The following is a 20,484-nucleotide window of genomic DNA, read 5'->3' as shown; positions in this document are numbered from 1 at the left end:
CACCATTTTCATTTATGAATAAATTAGTCATACTATCCTGGCTCCAGGCATTTGAAAGACAGGCAAACACTTGCAGTAAATCAAGAGGTTTTGTGCCTTTTCCAAGAATGCTAAAATCCTAATTTGGTCATCCAAATTTCACCCTTGATTTCCAAGTTGCCCTCCCTCCCACGTACTGAAAGACCCATCAGACCTGAACACACTCTCTTCTTCCTCCCATCTGGGAGAAGACTTAAAGTATGAAAGCATGTACCAACAGGCTGAAAGACAATTTCTTGCCCTCAGCCATCAGGCTCCTGAATGAACCCCATAATAGTGCTGTCTTGCTGCCCATGCTTGGATTTTGCTTATCTATCTTCCTTTTCATTGTAATCTTATACTCTGTAAGTTGTTCTCTTTACACAGCTTCCATTAGTTTGTTCACAGAAGAACCCATATACTTTGAACCACTGTACTAGGTATTTTGTGACAGACAAACATTTGTGAACCTGCTAATTGAACATCCGCCAGATTAGATTAAGATGATATCACTTCTTGGTAATAATTTTTTTAAATTTCTTTTTATTAATTATGGAATTCAACTGAGTTTAATACCGTTTGAAAGTTTTTGACTGGCATGGTTACTCAGTCTTTGAAAACTTCAGCTAACAAAGCTTTGGAGTAAGACTTCACCAGATGTTTACAATTTTCCTCTGGCCTGCTGAGGACAGGGCCTGTCCCAGTCAGACTACATCCAACACAATATCATACTTGGGCCTGCCTTTGTACAGAGCATTCCCATTCTGGATCAGTACCATATTTACAAAGGAATTAGCAATAAGCAAGTCCATACATATTTTCATATGCCTGCAACAAGTTCCAAGCTGCTCACTGTCGACAGCATATTGTGGCCCAAGCAGTTTAAACATGGTTAAAGAAAACTTTAGATATCCAAGTGCTCAATGAAATCTGCACTAAAATAAATATTAAATTTTAATTTAAGTTCCATCTACTCCCTTTCAAAATGAAGTCTGTTGAGCAAAAATATTATGAAACTCTTTTAAAAGTAATGAGGTATTTCTGGTCATGTATGTGAAAGAGCACATTTTAAAGTAGTCCAGACAGATGTCAACTCAGCCAAGCTAGATACCAAACAATTAACCAATTTTATCAAAATTTTCAGTTGAAAGCACCATTCTTTCATCCATCCTTTCTCACGCATAAACAAAAGTCTCAGGGATTATTAACAGGCCAATAACTCTTACTTCCCAGGATGAGTCCCAATGATTCACCTGGACTTTTTCTAACTTGCAAGCTGAAAAGGTCAACAAGTGCCAATTCTACATTAGTCAATACCATTAATTCAATACAACTCCTCTCCATTAGAAAAAAAAAAGATACATATGAGAAATCCATCAGACTGCCTATAAAATAGTCAGAATGAAAAAAATTGTCATTCTGTGACAGTATGTTGCATTCATTTGGCCAATATATTTTATAGAGATCCCAACATTTAAAACAGAAGATCAAATGTAATTGCTATATTCCAACATTGTTTTCATGATTTTACCTGCAATAACAAAAAACAGCCAGACTAAAATATGAACCTAATTTTTCAAATAATAATATAAATAATCTCTGCATCTTAACAAAAATAAGTGACCAGAAGAAACCTTCAGTTTATTTATGCCATTTTGTTACCAGATGCAAGTTTCCTGATTATCTTACAGCTATATTATCCAAGCCACGGTTAAAATTCAGGGCACTGCTGTAGCAACTAACCCAGGCCATTTGAACCAACAAGGAAACCCCAGTCCAGTGTGGAGGCGTAACCAACTAAGGCCATATTCCTTTGGTTATTCCTCTCTCAAACCCAGACTTCAAGTTGAAGCACCCTTTTTCCTTTCTCAGCACCTTCCATCTGCAGTCACTTGAGGCTTTGCTCATGCATTCCTATCTTTCAAAACACAGAACAGGACAAGGCCATTGGCCCACTATGCCTGTGCCATCTATAATGCTGATCTAACTAAGCCCATGGTTTGTGTCCCTCCATTCCTTGGCTGTTCTTTATGCTTCATAAACATTGATATTATATCTGCTTTCACCACTTCTTCTAGCACATGTTCCATACTCTGTGTAAAGAACTTGCCTTGCAAAACTCGTTTAAACATTCCACCTCCCACCTTAAATCTTTCTAGTATTTGATATTTCCACCATGGAAAGAGACCCTGATTATTTATAGGTTTCCCCTGGTGCTCTGCAGGAAACAATTCGAGCTTGTCCAACCTCTTCTTCCAGCAAACATTTCCCAATCCAATCAACATCCTGGTGAGTCCCTTCTGCACCCTCTCAAAAGACTCCACATCCTTCCAATTACTATGGGGACCAGAATTGGACACAATATTCCAAATGGAGTCCAAGTTTTAGACCGCTGCAACCTGATTTCCTTGTTTAAAAAAAAAAACAAGAACCAAGGCTGATCATGATGCCCAATGGCTTTCTTGAGAAATGAGATGGCAAAAAACAAAAAATACATAAACAGAAAGAGAAAGGAAAATATGCTTGTAAAATATTTACACATGAAAACAAGTTTATTTAAAAATGATCTTAAATCCAATCGTTCATAACTGATACTCACCTTGTTGCCACAACAGAATCTTCATGGGACCATGGGACATGGAATCTGTAGACATCTGCTGCTTTTCCTGGTCAATTAGAAAAAGCTAATTGTAATAACCCATTCAAACTAAGGTGCAATTATTTTCAGCAAAACTAGATCACATGATAACAAAAAGCCTTTTGAAGGTACTAGATTATCAAAGTCACATTTCAAGCAATGGTAAAGATATTTAGGCATGGAAACGTCAAACATTTTCAGGTCACGATGATTTATTCATATTACTCCTATTACAATCTTTCCTGGCATAACTATCATTTGCTTAATTAATCTGAGAAGAGAAAAATCCAAAGTTAAATGTTCAGAGTCTTCATGAACCACCAATGGATCTGTTGAAGTACTTCTTAAAAAAAAATCCTTTCTCATTTTCGGCAGACCCGCCTGACTTGCTATTTTCTTCAAGGATTAAAAATTATTGCAAAATTCTGCTCATATGTTTGGTGATTAGAATGTATGGGAGGAAGTGATCTATCTTTTTCTGAATTAGATGGCAACACACGAGGTGCCTAGGCTTGAAATTCTGTAAACACTACAGTAAGCATGTCTTTGTGTGATGGAGGTCATGTTTTACCAATTTGATTGAGGATGTTTTTTGGGAAGGAGGTAACAAAAGAGCTGGAGAAATTCAGTAGCATCCGTGGTAAGCAATAAGCAGCCAATGTTTCGAGCCTGAGACATTCTGCAAGACTGCTAAAGATCAGGCAAACACTGGTGACGGGGGAGGGGCAGCATTCTGAGAAAGATGCTCTCTGATAGGAAAAAAGGAAAGTGGCTGGGGAGTGAGAGGAAGTGAGAAGGATGAGGGAAAGTGAGAGAATGGAAGTTACCAGAAATTCAAAAATTCAGTAAGGCATTTGACAAAGTTCCTCATGGTAGATCCATAGGTACATATACAGTACATGCAATCTATGTTAATTCATGGTTTAGACTTGGAATTAACTTGCCATAGAAGACAGAGGATAGTTATGGAAACATATACTGATCAGAGGTCTGTGACCAGCAGTGTTCCATAAGGATCGTGTTGGACTCTGTCTGTGATATACGTGACAGATGGAAATCTGGGGAGGTGCATCAGTGGATTTGCAGATGAAACAAAGATTGGTGAAATTGGTAGTGTTGAGGCTATCAAAGAATACAGATGTTGGCAGGGAATTAGCAGACAGACAACTATGAGGTGTTGCACTTTGGGAGGGGAAAATATACTGTGAATGGCAGGTCTCTTAAAAGCATTGATATGTGGAGGGATCCAGGGTCCAGGTCAATAACTTCTTGAAAGTGGCCATGCAAAAGATAAGGTGGTAAGAAGACATACAAAATGCTTGCCTTCATTGGTCAGGGCATTGATTATAACAAGTTAGGATGCAGTTGTAGAAAAGTTTGGATCAGCCTCATTTGGAATATTGCATGTAATTCGGTTCATGGTATTAAAGGAAAGATAAGGAGGTTTTGAAAGGGGAACAGAAGAGGTTCATTTTGTTGCTAAATGGATTAGAGGTATGAGCAAGGAGAAAAGATTGGAAAAAGTTGTTTTCTCTGGAGCTTCAGGGGCTGGGGGGAACACTATTGAAATTTATAAAATTATGAGAGTTATAGACAAGGTAGTCAAAATCTTCCAAGCATAAAAATGTCACATACGAGTGGACATGGGTCAGGTGAGGTGGAAGATTAGAAAGCCATGTGTGGGCAAGTTTTCTTTAACACATCGAGACTGGTAGATGTTGGAAACATGTTGCCAGGGATGGTGGAAGCAGACACCATAAAAGTGTTAAGAGGCTTCTAGATAGACCCATGAAAATGCAAAGAATAGAGGAATATGCATCATGTGGAAGCAAAATTTCAGTTTATTTTTGGGCATCTTTGGCCAAAGGGCCTGTTCCTGTGCTGGACTCTTCGAAGTGCAGTTTGCTATGTTTGCTAAATCTTTCCTTCAATGGGATACTGCATTGAACCAACTCTTTGACCAAGCTTTCGTCATCCCTCCAGATATCTCCTTGTGACTCGATGTCAAATTTAATTTGACGTTATGCACAAAAAGCCAGAGATTTTTGGAATCATTTTATACTTGCTGATTTGTCTGACTGTAAACCCATGATAAACAATCGCGGGCCTTTCAGATGGGTCTGAGTGATTGATGACCACCTGCCATCTCAGCAACCCCAAATGTTCTGCTTCTGTCTCATCTGGCCACTCGCCTTGCCACTGCCAAAAGTCTCGTCAAACCCCAGTACAGATTTCATCCCACAGGGGCATGTGGAAAGGGCTGGGGGGAGTGCACCAAGAATAACTTATGTAATTTGTATGCTTTGTTTTCTTCTTAACGTAGCTTTCATTCAATTACAGTCCTTGAAAAATCACCTATCTTGTAAAATATTTCCATTTGGCTTGGCAGGTGGTCTTGCAGATGAGATAAATGGAAAAATTAGGAAACTGGAGACATTTTCTTCCTGTGCGCCTTCAATAACCACGATACTTCAAGTTCATGCAAGCATACCAGTGGAAATGGGATCCTTGTTGGCACTAACGACTCAGGTCTTTCCATCCACCTCCAAATATAATTACATGGATGGATCAGAACAAACCCCACTCATTGAATAGCTAAGAAAACTTTTGACAGCTGGCCAAGCTACATGCTCATCTTAATATATGCCAAAATTATTGTTTGCAATGCTTCTGAAGAAATATGCTTGATAATATTGCACAATGGGGAATTGCCATAAGTTTGCGTTCCACTAGAGGACAGCACCTCCATTTGTAGATTCATGCCAGTGAATATTCAGGATTTCCACATTCAGATATGGAAGTTCTGAACTTATCAGCATTTCCACACAGAATTGCCAGCACTTGCCAACAATCTTCAGGCCCATTTTTCTACAGAAAATACTAATGGATTCATTTTAACCATGCTGCTCCAGCTAAGATTTTCAATTTATCCAATCTTTCCTCCATATTCCATACCATATTCCTGGCATAATTCCAGCTAACTATTCTTGCACTGGGCAGCTTATGACTTTATTGATATTTTCAGCAACAAATGCAATAAGGAGTCATAAAAAACATGTCCCAAATAAAAGGAAGTTTGTTCCTGTGGTGGATATCTTTCAACATTGAATTATTCTTCCTACAAAACTTGATGTTTGTGTTCTGAATGAAAGTATTGCACATTTTCAAAATGACTTATTTTCATATTTACAAAAAAAAAAATAAATTTAATTTGGCATTTTCCTGCACTTTTTCTTTCCAAAAAAAGGTGCATTTGCAATCTCTGGTTTTCTACTGTGAAGCATTTTTCCCATTTAAAGTATCCTTGCTTTCACTTCTATTATCCTGAAATGTATTCCTTCACATTTCTCTCCACTGGTGTTATTGGCACCAAATGCTCATCCCATTTATTTGTCAACATTTTCCTGAAATCTTCCAGGCATTTGAAATAACCAGCAATGAAAATGAATGCTTTATTGTCCAGTGTCATGATCAGAAGGTATGTGTTTTTACAATAATATTTAAATATCTCCTTAAAGAGTAAAAATAACATTTTTCCATGTATCTCATCTGCAAAACCTCCTGCCAAGCCAAATGAAAATATTTTACAAGTAATTTTTCAAGGACTGTAATTGAATGAAAGCTACGTTAAGAAGAAGAAAATAAGCGTGGATTTATGCGTCCCAGACACATTTGAGAAATGAAGTTTGGCTGGTGAGACTAAAATGATGGGGAAACCTAATGATTTGCAATGAGAAATCATAATCCAACTTGCTTCGAAATGATCACTTACCATGCAAAGACTGACACTGGCTTTCCACATAGATTTCAAAAGCCTGATATATCTAAAATGAGAAAGAGAGAGAAATATTATCAATTGTGAAAATTACTGAATGGCTCTTGGAAATAAGTCTTCACACCACAATTCTCACTCGACTGTACCTGATTGAAGTCCTGAAGCTGAACGGTATGTATCAAACCTGAAGAGTTTATTAAAACTCTGTGAACAGAGGCACCTATGTTAAAATAATGCATTCAGTTACTCAAGATGGCTGATGAACATAGTTAACAACATTCCCAGTAACAAGTGTGATAAAGAAATAAAATCACATACCAAAGGACAGGACATTTGTTACTGGGGTAGACATCATTCTTGAACTTGCTGAGAAGTATTCACATTCCATACTGAACTGTGAAAGAATTGACAGTCACAGGTGACAGAATTTAGAAGTATTAATGACATTTTAAAATTGCATTTCTTCTCACCTTTATGTTCTTTGCATAGAAAAAAATATTCTCAGCTGCTTCTCAAATGACAAGTTTGAAAACTCCAGCTAAAATAACAGCTTCAAATGAGTAAAATATATTACACGGCAGGAAAAGTAATAGGATTACTATTCCCAGACACATACTCATGTTGGATGACTGCAGCATAAAATTTGTCTCTGCCCTGTTGTCAACAATGTCTTGCATGTCCATTTAAAGTTATGTGACAGAAGGGGGAAATGGTAGCTGGGGTGAGAAAAAGGAATGTTTGGCAGATGTAAATGTTAACTTCCTCTGAATTTAATATTTTGATGATTCACAGTCCTGGTTTCAAGAGATACGACTTAAAAATGTTTATTATTTATAGACTGTATAAAGGCACAATTAAAAAAATAAGCACACTGGTCTTAATTTTGAGCAACAAAACTGATTCACGCTTTTTTTTTGTTCATCAAATGAAGATTGTGGTTTCACAAGTTGCAAAGCTGGAGGTCATTAATTGAAAAATAAAACATGTCCATTTTTAATAAACTACTCTCCTGACTTTATTTTGCCTTGCACATGTGGCAGCTGTTGGCCATGTCACCTGCTGCAGTGAAGATGGGGAAAAGCAGGCAAAACAGCGGAGGGGGAAAATAGAGGAATGGTATATAACTGAAGGGAGTGGGGAAAAGATGCATCAGATACGGATTGTGCCTAAAAGTAACAGAGTGATTGGATCGAGCAACAGGTTTTACAGTGAGGTGCACAGATGCCATTATTTTTCTCAGTGCTCTCCATCATTACATGAAAATGAACATGGGAGCTCTGTGAAGATAAAATCAATGTCCAAGCAGGAACTCTTTAAACCTACATTGTTTCCAACTTGCTGCGTAGTTTCTTCTTCATTTTACTGTGAATGAAAACTCAAGGCTGTTGCCCCCATTCTTTTGATTCGTTATCTTGGGCGATCAAACTCAACATTCATGTTGACGTGAGCACCGCATGCACAATACCAGGCACGATGTACATGCAGAGATGCACTACTGAGGCTTCAAGAGGAAATATAGCAAACAGTTCAAAGCCAATGCAAAATGCTTTTTATGTTTTATGTCCAAAAAAAGCAGCAAAAGGCTATTTTTAACACTAATCCCAATTTATTGGGACCCCACACAGAATAAAAGCCATTTTTGCATAAAGTCCAAGTGCACTTTTCTTCAAGACAATGACAAGATTTACTGGGGATGAGAAACAAAAGGTATGGCTCAAAATAAAGCTAACCTATCTGACACCCTGAAATACAACCACAGGCAGATGTTGTACACAAACAAGGGTGAGAGTTCTGTTTTATGGAGGTAGGTATTGAATCAGTGTGGATTTGTCAGCTGTGACTTAACAAAAACAAATTAAATAGTTCAGATCATTGTCCTGTTCTCTTTATTAAGGATACACACACACCCTCACCCACCCATCCCCACACACAGTAGGAAAATGCTATATTAAAACTTTGCTCAGTATTGCATCAGTCAATTTTTGGAAAGAATATTGTTTCTTTCAATCTGAACAGCGCGAACAATTCATAAAGTGTCTATCGGACAAACTGATGAATTATCAGAAGTTTATTGCCAACTTGAACTGCCAACTCTGGAAAGAACATTTTACACATCGTATAAGGCTGATTTTTTACTCTTTCAGATCCACTGAACTGAATTATTAAATCTTTCCATTTATCTAAATGTTTATATCTAAAAATATCATGACATGGTGCACAACTAGTTTACAAGACAGACATTCAAATTTCAATTTTTGTTTGTGACATGCTTAACATATTTATTATTTCAAAATGTATGTAGTATATTTCAATGGCCTAAGATCTTCCAGGAACAGTCTCAAGTTAAGTAGGAAACAATTACTCTATTTTGGTGTATATGGTGACCTTTGGATAAGACGGGACCCCATTTTCATGGTTTTCTCATATATCGGGTATACAAGATGCACCCCCCCCACCCCAAAATCATGTTGACTGAGCTGTTGGGCATGGAGCATCCAGCAAAATGATGAAAGTATGAAGCGAGCTTGATAGAAGTGGCCAAGGAATCTATCTTGCAACTGAGCTGCCGCGAGGACATTTGAGATGACTGAGAAGATGGTTAGGGAGAGGAGAAAGAATGGAGATACTTTAAGAAAAATACCAAAGAAACAATGTTCGATGAGAAGAGGACTCTTTAGGTTGGGTTCTTTTTTGGTGTTTCAAGGGTCATCTTATACACCGAATTTATGTCAAGTGTTTTTTTTTGCATTGAATTTAAGGCCTCATTTGTGTATCTGGTGTATAAGACGACTCTGATTTTTGAGGGTTTCAAGGGTCATCTTACATGCTGAAATATACAGTATTCCATAATCAGTTTTCCTATCCAGCAAAGTTAAGAATGAATGAATTCGTATAAGTTCATTCTCTGGTGATCGATGTTTCCTGCTGTCCTCTCTGCACGTTGTTTAAAAAAAAACAATGCATTGCTAAGCGACCTGTTGTACACTAGACCTCCTCCACAGTGAGTAACAAATTATTGTCTATAAGTACTGTTTAAATAATAAGTATATACATTTAAAATTTGGAAAATAACAAATGTTGGAATGCGAAACAGAAATAGAAATGCTGCTTGAACTCAATATTTGGCCAAGTTCTTCCAACATTTATGTTTTTGTTGGGTATAAGCCCGCCCTGCTGTACAGCATAATGCCCACGTCATGATGTCACCCCTCCATATAATACGTATATAGCCACGTTAGTCTGATGGTATTAAAGAATGAGAAAAGCACCACATCTCCGAGTCCTAATTGTGTAAGTGCATACACATCAGTGGTGACAAGGAAGGAAACGAATCCTATGCATCTTCCATGCACCACCCAGGGGAAGGAAGCAAAAGGATAAAGATAAAAGGTGACTACCTAATGAGAACCACGAGTTCCCACCAAAAGATCAAAGCAAAAGCGCACCAAGAGGGCAGAGGGAAAGTTAGGAAAATTCAACAAAGCAGATGAAAGTTGGGGTAATTGGTTTAACCACGACTGAGTAGCCCATAATATTAGTGAAGTCCCGGTAAACCGAAAATGTGCCCTCTTCCTCAGAATAATGGGCAGCAAAACATTTGATCTCCTTAAAACCTTGCTGACCCCAGAGGGCCCAGGGACAAAGACATACACCGAGTTATGCATAACACTGGGAAACCACTTAAGCCCCAGACCACCAGTTATGACAGAGAGGTAACGATTCTATGAAAGGAAAGAAATGCCAGGGGAGGCAGTAGTGAATACCTGGTAGCTTTGTGTAAGCTGACCCAGCATTTTGAGCATCTTCTAACCCAAGCACTATGGGTTAGATTGGTGATGGGGTTGGCAGATCGCCAAGCAAAACAGAAATTACTGGAAATGGATGATGAATTAACTCAAGATCGATTATAGAACTGTCTGAAGCTCAGAAATGGCAGACAAAAATTTTGATGTGGGCCAACAAGACCTTCTGGTCGGGAGGTTTTCCCGCCAACAGAGTTTCCATAACGGAAGTACAACCATTGATCGCCCAGAAAACTTTTTCTTCAAATATTCCAAATGCCACCGCTGCAAGAGAAAAGGACATATCAAAGCGAGATGTCCAATTAAAGAAGCAGTGAAACCCAGGTGGACTCCAAATTGTGATAAGCACCCATCTGAGTTCAAAGCACTGGCAGAAAGAGAGAGCAACCCTAGCAATGAGCATAGCAACAGCTCGAAGGACAACAAAACAACAGCTGAAGTCTTGCACATCCGAGAGATAAACGGGAAAAACACAGCAATCTATATTCAGCTGAAAATAAACAATGAACCTCTGAAAATGGAGCTCGATGCAGGAGCTGCAGTGTCTCTAATGCCATTATATTTAAAGCAACACTTGCTACTACACCTCCCAGTGAAAACAACTGGAGTACTGAGATCTGTTACTGGAGACAAAGTCAAAGTGTTTGGAAAATGTACGGTCAAGGTACAATACAAGCGTCAACAACCCAAAACATTATCTTTCTGCATTGTAGATACCCAGGGACCAGCACCTTTCAGAAGAAACTGGCTACATCATATTCCCCTAGACTGGTTGGAGATCGGTTCAATACCGAGTATAAACCACGAAGACAACACCCTGCCAGAACTCAACCAAATCCTCAACAACTACGGAGTGGTTTTCCAAAAAGGGTTGGGAAAGATCAAAGGGGTTTAAGCCAAACTGCAATTAAAAGAGAATGTGGAACCAAAGTTCATCAAAGCCAGAACAGTTCCATTTGCAATGAAAGGAAAAAATGAAACTGAGTTAATAGACTAAAAGATGAAGGCATAATAGAACCAATAGAATACAGTGATTGGGCAGCAGCCATCATATCTGTATGGAAAGCAAATCTCTGTAAGATTTGCATTTGCAGCGATGGCAAAGTCGCTATCAACCAGGCACTAAAAGTACCAGAACACCCCATGCCCAAAGTAGAAGAACTATTCCAAGCACTAAATGGAGGGCAAAAGTTCACAAAATTGTATTTGTCACAGGCATACCAACAAATAGAGTTGGACAAAGAATCAAGAAAATGTGGCAATTAATACTCACCTGGGACTGTTCACCTACACACGCAGGTCATACGGAATATCAGCAAAACCTGGGATTTTTCAAGCTACAATGGACAAATTACTACACGGACTCTCAGTGGGATGTTACCTGGATGATATCATCATCACGGGCCGAAACAACAAAGAACACTTACAAAACCTTGAAGAGATCTCAAGCTGCCTACAACCGGCCAATGTACAATTACAACAGGATAAGTGTGTCTTCATGCTGCCCTCAGTAACATACTTGGGATTCACAATCGACAAGGAGGGGGTATGAATGGATTCAGCGGCCACAAAAGCCATTCGCAATACAACACCCCATATCCAACCAACAGGTCGGAATTACAGTCCTTTCTAGGGCTTATAAATCACTATCGGAAACACATCTACACTATGCAGCCCCCTGATCCAGTAAAATCGATACTGGAATACAGAAACTACAAACACAGTTGATCAACTAAAGGAAATATTAATGTCAACAAATGAGGTTCTGATCCTCTATGATCCAAACAAGGAAGTGACTCGAGCCATTGATGCTTCACCAGTAGAACTAGGAGCAGTATTGTCCCAAATCACAGAGAAGGGTGAACAACCAGTGGCACATCCTTCATGGACATTAACTACAAGCAAACACAATTACGCACAACTGGAAAAGGAAGGATTAGCAATAATTTTTGGTGAAAAAAGATTCCACCAATATCTTGACGGAAGAACTTTCACTCTAATCACTGACAACAAACCTCTAAGTTTAATTCTGGGCCCCCACAAAGGGATGCCAATATTAGCTGCAGCGTGAATTCAAAGATGGGCCATGCTACTAGCTGCATATCAATACGAGGCAAAACATAAACCGGGAACCCTCAACAGCCATAAGGATGCCTTATCACTACCCAAAACTGAACAAAGAGGAGAAATTATTAAATGGACAGCAGAGGCCACACCCATCAACCAAGAACAATAACTGCCCATTACAGCCCAGATGATCGGCAAAGAAACTCGAAAGGAGGCAACAGTAAGCAAAGTCCTACACTTCATCCTTAACGAATGGCCAGAATCTGAGGTCATATCAGTAGACCTGAAAACTTACTTCACACGCCGCCATGAACTATCAGTTGAAGAAGGATGTTTACTTTGTGGGACCCATACAATTATCCCGGGCAAATGGCAAAACACCATATTATCAGAGCTGTACCACAACCATCCAGGAATAGTACGAATCAACGCACTGGCCCGGATGCATGTTTGGTGGCCATCAATAGACAGAGACATTGAAACAACAGTGAGAAAATACAAAATACGTCAGTCAATGCAGCCAAAAATGCTGCAGGCTGAGGCCAACCGATGGAAATGGCCTTCCAGACCCTGGCATCAGATTAATATAGATTTCACGAGGCCATTCATGGGAGACACTTTCCTTATAGACGCACATTCCTAATGGGGGCCAGTAGTGTCGCATATGTAAAACACCAAAGCTGATTCAACAATTCAATGTCTACAGGCCATGTTTGCCACATACAGATTACCTCACGAATTGGTCACAGGCAATGGACCCCAGTTTACATCAGAACCTTCTAACAGATTTATGAATGACAACAATATCAGACATAGTTTGTCACTTTGTGCAAACATTCAAAAAGGCGATCAAAACCAAGCAACTTCTGTTGGGGGACAGAAACAAACTGCATTCTACCACAAAATGCACCACAGCAGGATCAATGTTTGACCGCCACCTGAGGACAAGACTGTCCACAGTTCACCTGGATCTGGGCCTCCGTTTAGAAAAATCCACATCACCACATATTTTTACCTAGAGCACTGGAATTGGGAAAGAGAATACTGGCACAAGATTACAGACAATACAAACACACATGGGTGAGCCTACAAAAGTTGAGCCCCTGCTCATACCCTGTTCTAGTGGGAGATAGACTGTGGAAACATCATATTGACCAATTGTGATCATTGTCTGACACTAAAGTCCACAAACTACCTCATGACCTGGAGGAAGGAGAACCAGACCTGCCGTGACCTGCCACAGCAATCCAACCTCTTTGGCTAAGTGAAAATTGAGCGGAGACGGGTAGCCCAGTAACTGTGACAAGCATTTCGCAGCGAAGGCTGGCAGTCACTGTCGACCAGACTACAGCATACTACGCTGAGGTGGTCCAAGAGAGAAAGAAGACTACCCGAGTGCTTTAAGGACTATGTCCCATAATTACTATTCAGTACCTTTCTGTATTATAATCACTCAGTAATATGTACCCTAATTCTCACTAGTAGTCATGACCTGATATAGTAATGGTAGTTGGAGGGGGCCCATTCAACATTTATTGCACGAGGGGGGAAGAGAGTTGGGTATATCTATGTAGGTCAGTAGCCATGTAGTCTGATGGAATTAAAGAATAAGAAAGCACCACATCTCTGTCCTAATTGTGTAAGTGCATACACAACAGTATATGTTGCATTTATTGTTTGTTTCTTTTACTGATAACTGAAGGAATAAAAATTGGAAATTATATAGCAATAAAAGGGCTGAAACCTTCTTTATATGAATACTCTCTATTTTACAAAAATATTTGATATTAATGAGATCAGGCAAGACCATCATTTTGCTTTCACTTACCTGTCTATTAACATTTGCCTTAGACACACGAATTACAAAATGAGAGAAAGAGCGGTACTTTTCCAGATTGAAGTTTACGACCTGAAGAACAAACAGCAGGTGATACAAGATATAACTGGAGAGTATCCTGAAGCAACTAAACAAATTCAGAAAAAATAAATCAGACAATACAAAACAGAGGTCCTGCAGATTATGTGTTAACCAGATAATTGAGTCAAATATTGGATAAAATGTTTCCAATGCGACAGAAAGTTACAATTAACATTGCCTTTCAACAGAAGGAATTCATTCTTAATAAAATGAGACAAAAAAAAACCCTTTCAGGGTTAAGAAAGTTACAAAATGATTATTCTTTGGTTACATTTATGTTGCTTAGCATGCAATCAAATAATTATAAAATGTATTTTCAGTTTCAAACATTTCTGCACTTACTTCACAAGTCAATTAAGAATACATCGAGATAAAATAAAATAGTTGCCGCATGATATCGGTTGGCATCTCCCAAATCTATCATGTTAAGTCCTCAAGTATGTTATACATTTCAGAACTATCACTTCTCGTTCTTTCAGCTAAATCGTGTATTGACCTCATCCACTTAATCTCTCCTCACGGGACAGATCTGCCATCCCAAAAGTAAATCTGGTGACGTTTCGCTGTACTTCCTCAACTTCTAGCAAAACATTCCTGAAGGAGATTAGATTTGGACAATTTTCAGCTGCGATCTCACCAGGGCTCTGAACAACGAGAATACTCTGATCCTCTTGCAATAAAAGCCAATTAATTGTTACATTTCTTAATTGCTTGATGAACATGCATATTAACTTTTAGAGATTTAAGAACAATCTTTCATCTTTCAATCCCCGTTTGATTTAGTTTCTCCATTGGCTTGAAATACTACTAACAATTTGCAACAATTTTCCATTTAAAAAATCTTAATCCTTCAAGATGAATTTCTTTCTGCATTTGCTCTTTTTTTTAAAAAAAGAGGCATGCTAAAAACTCTAGGAACAGGAGCAGATATGTAAGAAGAACATAAATTAGATCAGTTTGCACAGATAACATCAAGAGAAACTCCAAACCAAAACCAATGCACAAAGTACCATATTTGAACGTGGACAGAAGGAGATTCCTCAGCTGTCATAGTGTCCGAGCTGTGCAATATATATGTTTCCAACTAAAACTTAAGTTTACCTTGTACATTTTCAGCAATTCTGCCTCCCCAGTCAGGTCAATGCCTTCTTGGCTGCATGGGAAATTAAATGTAAATTTAAGCAATTGTTACAGAAAGAGAGATGGAATTGACATTCAGTAAGTCAGAGAATTCATGCAACATTCCCAAGCTAAGAATTCAAAAGTAAACGAAAATAAAAATTTGCAAGGTGCAAAGTTAAAAGTAGCCACAGCAAGTCGTTAACCATGCATGTGATATAATCAGGATATTCCTTTCAGGATTAAGTATCAGACATGAAAAGCAAACAGGGTGTGATACATTCTAATTTATGTACAAGTTTTGACTTTTATCTGAATTTTTAAAATTAGCCATTTTTTTCTGAAATCAATAATTCTCACAATTCATTTTAATATCATTCTTTTGCTCTTTTAATTGAAGTTGAACTCGATAGTAATTATGTTTTAGTCCAATCACAGACTATAAGAAACCACATTGTTATGATAATCACTTTGATAAATTCTCATGTTCTTGATTTCACAGAATCTAACAAACCTCCTGCTTTGAACCTTATTCACTAGCCCATGCAGGAAACATTCCTTGTAGACAAAATACAAAATTAAACATGATCCATTTCCTTCACACTTTTCATCCACTGAAAGAAAAATTCCAGGATTTACCAATATAAACCCTTGACAAAAATTCTCACAAATGAAGCTGAGCAAAAGTAATTGCCATTTGGAGAAGTAATAATGTTAAAAATACGTTCATCTGTACTCTTCACAAATACAATCCGATATCACTTATCAGAGAATGCAAAACATTTTCATATTAACCAGCTAATAGTCCACAATCATGGAACCAAAATGTCAATAACCTAGCAAGGAATTAAACATTATTTATTTGAGTGAAATTGCATTATTTGATATTTTTCATTAATTTGCCATATTCTTTGGCAGCAGTAATTTTGATTAATTTATTTAACATGGGTTCTGAGTCACTGTAATTTTAAGCCAAGAATGTTGATCCTTGGAATTTATTCTGTTTTCCAAAGAAACTCCTCCACAATGTTCATAATGAAGAACAAGGCTATCATTGAAATAAACAATACCTATTTTCTAAAATTTTATTCACCAAACTCCATCTTTCAATTTGTAACACATTGGTAAATCTCTACACTTCCACTTCCAATATATTTCTGTTCTGCACACCTACAATTAAAATTATAAGTGCCTCGTTCATAAACCAGACTGGCCATAATTCAGGAATTTGCAGACCCATCACAGACTTCACTGGGTCCAACTTCAGCAATACAGAGTCTAGAAAAGATGCAGCTCTCTTCTTACATGCTCCAGAGTACAACTCATTTCTAAGGAAATGCGAATGTCAATTACAACTGACGTTTATGATTGCAGTATCTAAGAATTCGTTAAATATATTAAAGTTTTAATTCAACCACATCAAGCACTAATCTTTGAGCTGCTGCAGGAACTCAGTGGGTCAAGCAACATCAGCGCTGATGAAGAATGTTGTCTCAAAATGTGAACTAATCTTTTACTGCTTGGCCTGCTGAGTTCCCCCAGCATGTTGCGTTTGGCTTCAGATTCCAACATCCGCACTCTCCTATGTGTCTCTCTATCTTCCCTGTTCGTCAAGTCCTGTTAAGTATTTTACAGGTTCTCATAAGATCCTTCCTATTTTTCTATGCTCCAATGACTTGGAGCCAACCAACCCAGGATAGGCAAGAGATCGGTTGATGAGGTTAAGGCATAACCATTTGAGGTCAGATAGCAAGATATTCAGAGGGTATACCAGGATGAATCATTTCTGCTGCTTGAGAAATGGCTTAGTTTGCATAAGCAAAACAGGAAGTAATGAATGGGTCACTGTTGATGACAGTTTAATTATCCATGACCCAAATATTGAATGCAATTTTTTATATTGTTGGTTAGAAACTGGCATGGAAAGTTTAAGCATCTGTCAAATTCTCAGGAATCTGAACAAAAAGCCATCCCAAAGCACATTAGAGTTTCCTGACTATCTATGTACTAACTTGCAAACAGTTGTCTTTACAGTCAACTTTTTCATACATTTCAGGAATTTCAAAATTAGAGAATAATGAATCAGAATCTGGGAAATTTACTCAATCCAAGGTTTGACAACATATATATTTCTGAAAAGTAGAATACAGATTACAGTCATGGCAAAGTGCATGAGAAGTGGAGCATCACATCTACAAATGCATCAGGGCAGTTAAAAAACTTATTCATGCTTAGAAAACTTCCAAAGGTGCATGATTGCAAATGACTGACATGTCATGTGGAAAATCCTGTGTGGAAAGAGGGGAGAGGGATGGAGAAAAGAAGGGAGCGTACACTGTTTTAGAGCATGCACAGGAATTTCTTTCGGGCATCATGGTTCAGCTACATGAAGAAGCAGTGTGGAGATCTGCTTTCCACTGTAACCATCCCATGTCGTACCTAACAGTGAAGTATTTCAAACGATCACTGATAGCATAAAAAGGAAAAGGGTTCCATTTCCCAGCACTATCATTAAAAAAAAACAATATGTCAGAAAATAGCAAGGATTACATTGAATGGTGGCTCTGACAGGTATAATAGTCATGGAGAAATCATAAATCCTATAATAACTGCATCAAAAGGTCATACAATACAAATATATCCCTTCACAGTCTGTGATTTACCTCACTTTTGCCAAAAATATGGCCAACAATTTGAAAAGATTTTAACCATCAATAGATTGCAACAGCTTTTGATGCATCAGGATTCCATTCACCATAACTGATGATAAAGTGTTAATGAACATTCAAGTTTCTCTATGATGATGCAACATTGCTACTTATTTTTCTTGCTTTGTATCTTCATCTGCCTTCACACTCATTTCTGTAACTGAAGATGCAGAAACTATCCAGAAATTTCTCATCTTCAGATGTGCTCACCACAGAAAATATCTAAATTGTCTACAGTGCTGGGCTTGGCTCCATCGTAGCTTCTTCTGAGACTAAAGGCTATTTTAAGTTGATCCCATTCTACAGACTTGAGATAAAAAAAATACACAGATTTACTATATAAAGCAACCCGCTGAAGATGCCATTCTTTGCAGGACATTTTAAAAAGAAATCTGCCCTCTCAGATGGATGGAAAACAGCAGGAAAACATTTAAAGGAAAAAGGGGTAGTCTCCTCATTTGTTCTGGCCAACATTTATTCTTCAAACTATTTTTTTAATACATATTTGACATGAGACCATTCAACCCTTCAATGTCAGCTCTCAAAGTATTCATATCATTCCATTCCCCCCAGTAATCTATTCTTTCTCATATTCCAATCAATTCTCTCTGATTTCTCCTGACACCCACCCATCAGGGGTCCTTGGGATATGGAAGAATACCTCAGCATTCGGAAACCCCAGTGGTCACAGGCATAAACCTCATGGGCAACAGGTGACTGGGTTTTCTGTGGGAGTAAACACACTGCCACATTTCTATGGCACAGAAGTGATTACTCTTTCCAATTGGTCATGAACTTGATTGAAGAAAATTTGCGGTCATGAAAGCCATTGAATAAACACCAGCCTTATTACTTTTCTGTAGATGCTTTTTGTGTGAATCTCCCAATCTAGAGTATAATAATTTCCTTGCTTTCCAGCTCTGTGCACAAAAGCCATTCTTGCAGCAGCAAATGTGGGAGGGTCACGAAAATCAAAATGTCTGGGTGGGTCGGCCATCATCGAAATAAATAATACCAACTTTCAGGCATCGAGGGTATTTTGTACGCGAAATATATTTTGCATCTACAGAAGTTTAATAGATGACTCTACTTTGATGGATAGGATGGGTTTGGGGGGATATGGGCTTTGTGCAGGCAGGTGGGCCGAACGTTGGTGGGCCATTTTGGTTAGTGTGGGCAAGTTGGGCCAAAGGGCCTGCTTCTGCGCCACATGATTCTCATTAAGTGGCCAAGATATAATCAGACAGGTTTAACTAATAGATCCCTCAATAGGGAAGATGGAGATTAATGAAAAATGATGTATATGCCTTGTGATGAGGTATTATCTCAGAGGGCAAAGAAATACATTAACCCTTAAATGATTCACTTACATGATATTCAATCAACAACAGTCAGTTGGCTCTTTAGCACATCCTGAAATAATGCACAATACATTGTCAGGGCTGAGACTGGAACATAGTCATAGCAAATGAACAGGAGAGAAGCCCCTGGAAGTTTCATTCCTCAATCCAGAGGAATACAAATGACAATGTAGAAGTCTATGTAAGAACATGACAACATCTTAATCCCCAAACTGCCTTCCAGTCATACTATAGACCATTGCTTGCAGGATCACCAGTCTTTTGAAAACTGGTTTTCAATTACTTTCGTTAAGATGAGTCCCTGAAATTAAATCATTCAAAACCAACGAGTCACTGCCTGTGAAAAAATCAATAGGCAGGATAACTTGCTTCAGCACACTATTGACATTCAAGGTCAGCACCATAATATAGTGCCCTCTGGAGGCTTCGTCTAACATTGCCAATGGTTGCAGACAAGTGTCAAAAGAATTGCACATACAATTGCTTCAAACTTCAGAATGAGAATCAGAATTTATTGTCATGAACAAGTCATGAAATTCATTGTTTTGCGGCATCGTCACAGTGTGAACATTAATATAAACCACCTGGCAAAAATAAATAAAAATAGTATGTGAAAAATCAAAGTAAGGCAGTGTCTGTGGTTCATTGTTCATTCAGGCAGGAGGGATGTCACTTGTAACAAACACAAAATTTAAATTGATTGCATTCAACAATTCTGTCCAAGCCTGCACAAGAGGACTTGGGATTAGATCAATGTTTGCAAACTCAAATAGATTATGTTTAATGTCATTTACAAAAATATTGAGTGATTATTTTAAAAACATAATAACTTCGCTTGAAGTTGCATCAAAACGATCATACTGATACAGAATATACACTGTGCCTACAATTATATCTATTTTGCAGGTTGGGGGAGGAACCAAATATGACAATGTTGCATTTTCTAAAATTATGGAATATTTATGGGATTTGCACTTGTTGCCCATTTCATATTTGAATGAAACTGTTCCTTCAGAAGTTTCTGTAAACTGCTGAGATTATAAACAGGTCTGACCAGCTGCTATGTATAGCTCAGGA

At 38.2% G+C, this 20,484-nt stretch overlaps 1 protein-coding gene across 3 annotated transcripts in view; it reads right to left on the bottom strand.

Annotated features, from left to right (window-relative positions):
* The window catches only part of pgap1 (post-GPI attachment to proteins inositol deacylase 1), a 142,083-nt gene that overhangs the window by 75,277 nt on the left and 46,322 nt on the right, over positions 1-20,484 (bottom strand). For all 3 annotated transcript variants that reach the window (XM_069934579.1, XM_069934578.1, XM_069934580.1), the window contains exons 12-17: positions 15,321-15,372; positions 14,130-14,210; positions 6,750-6,825; positions 6,578-6,651; positions 6,429-6,480; positions 2,618-2,684 (exon numbers count right to left, since the gene is read on the bottom strand). In XM_069934579.1, coding sequence (XP_069790680.1) covers positions 2,618-2,684; positions 6,429-6,480; positions 6,578-6,651; positions 6,750-6,825; positions 14,130-14,210; positions 15,321-15,372 — 402 coding nt within the window. The remainder of the gene's footprint in view (positions 1-2,617; positions 2,685-6,428; positions 6,481-6,577; positions 6,652-6,749; positions 6,826-14,129; positions 14,211-15,320; positions 15,373-20,484) is intronic.

This window comes from Narcine bancroftii, chromosome 4 (assembly GCF_036971445.1).
Source record: "Narcine bancroftii isolate sNarBan1 chromosome 4, sNarBan1.hap1, whole genome shotgun sequence".
Taxonomy (NCBI): domain Eukaryota; kingdom Metazoa; phylum Chordata; class Chondrichthyes; order Torpediniformes; family Narcinidae; genus Narcine; species Narcine bancroftii.
Note: the sequence above shows the minus strand (reverse complement) of the source record. Positions and strands in the feature narration are given on the sequence as shown.